At 58.1% G+C, this 2,500-nt stretch overlaps 1 protein-coding gene across 1 annotated transcript in view; it reads right to left on the reverse strand.

The window, feature by feature from the left end:
* SDRG_11138 (hypothetical protein) overlaps positions 1 to 1,930 on the reverse strand; it is a gene marked incomplete at both ends in the record, with an annotated part of 2,393 nt that extends 463 nt beyond the window's left edge. The window contains 8 exons of the mRNA XM_008617166.1: positions 42 to 233; positions 282 to 337; positions 389 to 1,005; positions 1,054 to 1,321; positions 1,370 to 1,460; positions 1,503 to 1,577; positions 1,623 to 1,721; positions 1,766 to 1,930. Coding sequence (XP_008615388.1) covers positions 42 to 233; positions 282 to 337; positions 389 to 1,005; positions 1,054 to 1,321; positions 1,370 to 1,460; positions 1,503 to 1,577; positions 1,623 to 1,721; positions 1,766 to 1,930 — 1,563 coding nt within the window. The remainder of the gene's footprint in view (positions 1 to 41; positions 234 to 281; positions 338 to 388; positions 1,006 to 1,053; positions 1,322 to 1,369; positions 1,461 to 1,502; positions 1,578 to 1,622; positions 1,722 to 1,765) is intronic.
* Between the last annotated feature and the right edge of the window lie 570 nt (positions 1,931 to 2,500).

Raw genomic sequence — 2,500 nt, forward strand, 5'->3', positions numbered from 1 at the left:
GGGTCGAGCAGCGCCTCCATGTGGTCGGCGTCGAGATGCACGGAGCGCGCGGCCGCTGCCGAGCTGCGGTTGAGCACCGACCCATTCTTGTAGTCGACAATGTTGAGGAGGATGCCAGCGACCGACCCGAGCGCGCCAAAGGCCACAAAGAGCATTTCGACGCTGGGAAGGTACTTGTTTTCGACGCTGTAGACCATCGCGACCAGCATCGGAAAGAGCGCAAGACCCAAGTTCTACATAGCGTCTTCTAGACAACTTGTCCATCATGCTGTAGACTGTACCTGGATCGACGTGATGGCGCCGTACGCACTGCCCACCAAGCGCGCATCGACGACATCTACACCAACATTGTCATGCGTCGCATCTCGCATCAAGAGGAAGGACGTACACGGAATCGACGGCCAGAGCGCAGCAGCAAACACGCAGTATGCGACGCCTTGCAGCACCAAGGGAACCCAGTAGGTCACATGCGTCGTGCCAAGCAGCAGATGCACGACTGTCAGCAAGACGGACGAGAGAAGCGCGAGACCGGCGCGGAACCCGACGCGGTCGACTGCGTAGCCCATGACCGGCGAGAGGACGGCTGAGATGAGGTACGGGACACTCATTGGCGTGGCAGCAGCGGCGGCTGCAGCGCTCTTGCGGCTGCAGTAAACCGCGGAGAACGGCCCCTTCTTCCATGCGTCGTCGTCGCAGTTGATCATGGCTTCGGTCACGTACGGTGCTGTGTGCGCGCAGTGCAGCTGGTCCTCGGGCGACTGAATCGAGCAGTTGCGGTTGAGGGCCGGAAGCGGCCAGCTGAACGGTGGCACGGGCGGGCAGGTCGGTGCGATGACCGAGCAGTTGGTGTCGCCGGCATACGCGCCCTCGCCGCACTGCTGGCACGCGGGCGGCGGCTGGCGGAAGAAGTCACGTTCCATGAGCAGACTGCTGGCAACGTTGTTGAATGGAATGACGCAGCCGTAGACGACCATACATGCAATCGCCAAAAGCCAAAAGATGGGCCTAGGAGATTGCGATATAGCAAGATAGGACATGAGAGTATCGAGGTACCGAAAACTGCGAATGTCGCGGCAGCTAAACCCTTGGTCTTTGGCCACGGGCGCGGATGCCCCAAACGACTTGGTGCGCGCGATCGCCGCGTCCGCACGCTTGTCAATCGGGATCAAGATGAGGGCCGCGATGAGCGACACGCCGCACATGACAACGCCCATCCAAAGCGCGCTCGAGACGTTGTACTCGGACGCAATTACAGGGCTGAGTTCGTTGTTGAAGACGCTGCCAAGCCGCGCAATGCTGAGGTTGATGCCGAGCGCCAGCGCTACGCAGATTGTCAATTCGTCTTGCCAAAGCAACTGTCAATGCGTACCGAGCTCCTTGTTCTTGAACCACGATGCGACAAGCGTGCTCTGGGCAACGCCCAAGCTTTCGCCGCCGAGGCCAAAGAGGATACGGCCAAGCTAATGATGGGATCGATGAGAAAGGCCACGCTAGCGGCGTACCAGCATGACGTTGAACTGCGAGATCGAGCAGCCGAATGCAAAGACGATTTGCCCGAGTGTGATGGTCGTGGCAAACTACCGTGTCATCACGAGGGCGGAGAAGTGGCGACGAGGATGTACCATCAAGAGGCAGAGGCGCGCGCCAAGCCGATCGACGAGGAAGCCGCCAAAAAACGGCAAGATGATGTTGGGGATCGAGTAGAGCGTGTAGAGCATGTTCTACGGAGCGCGCATGAGCATACATCGCTTGGATCGGCGCGTACAAAGAGAAACTCGAAGCGGTCGGGCGGAAAGGCGCCGTTGAAGCGCTGCTGCAGCTGGCTCTTGAGCGCAGCGGGGTTGTCAAAGCAGTAGTAGTTGCCGATCATGAGCGTGCACGAGAGCACGAGCACGAGCCAGCGCATCGGGAGTTGGCTCTTCTCCAGCATCGTGGCCGCACGATCCCGCGAGAACAAAGAATGAAGGAATCTTTTGTCGCATCAGATTTTGGCCAATGGCATCGCCGCAAGTGGCAGATCACCTTTGGATTGGTCAAAAAAGAATCTTGGTCACTTTGCTGTTTGAACAAGCAGCTGATCGCGCGCCGACGCAGTGCACGACTCGAGCACATGGCCAGCTTCCGCCACGATGCAATCAAGAGCTCTAGACAACATGTACTATATGTGATATTCCTCATTGGCCGACTAGTGTAGCAGTGTCGGGCTGCTCTACACTCAGCAAATGTCCCGAGCATCCACACCATGCCACCAGTACTGCCAGGCTTGTTTGAAGGCGCTAGAGGTAGCGAGTCCACAGGCTAGATGATAGCAACGAATCCCGTAGTATGTTTAACTAGTCTAGACTACAGTTTCATTTTGTCTGCCGGTGGGATCTGGCTGGCATGCCACGGATGCTACCCAAGCGGCCCTCTGAGCGATGGAAGCGCGATGAGACCAGCACCAAGAGCGTACGCCACGTCCTCTACATAGCCTTGTCAATTCATACATCGTACTTGGCGG

Source organism: Saprolegnia diclina (assembly GCF_000281045.1).
Source record: "Saprolegnia diclina VS20 unplaced genomic scaffold supercont1.39, whole genome shotgun sequence".
In the NCBI taxonomy this organism is placed as follows: Eukaryota; Oomycota; class Saprolegniomycetes; order Saprolegniales; family Saprolegniaceae; genus Saprolegnia; species Saprolegnia diclina.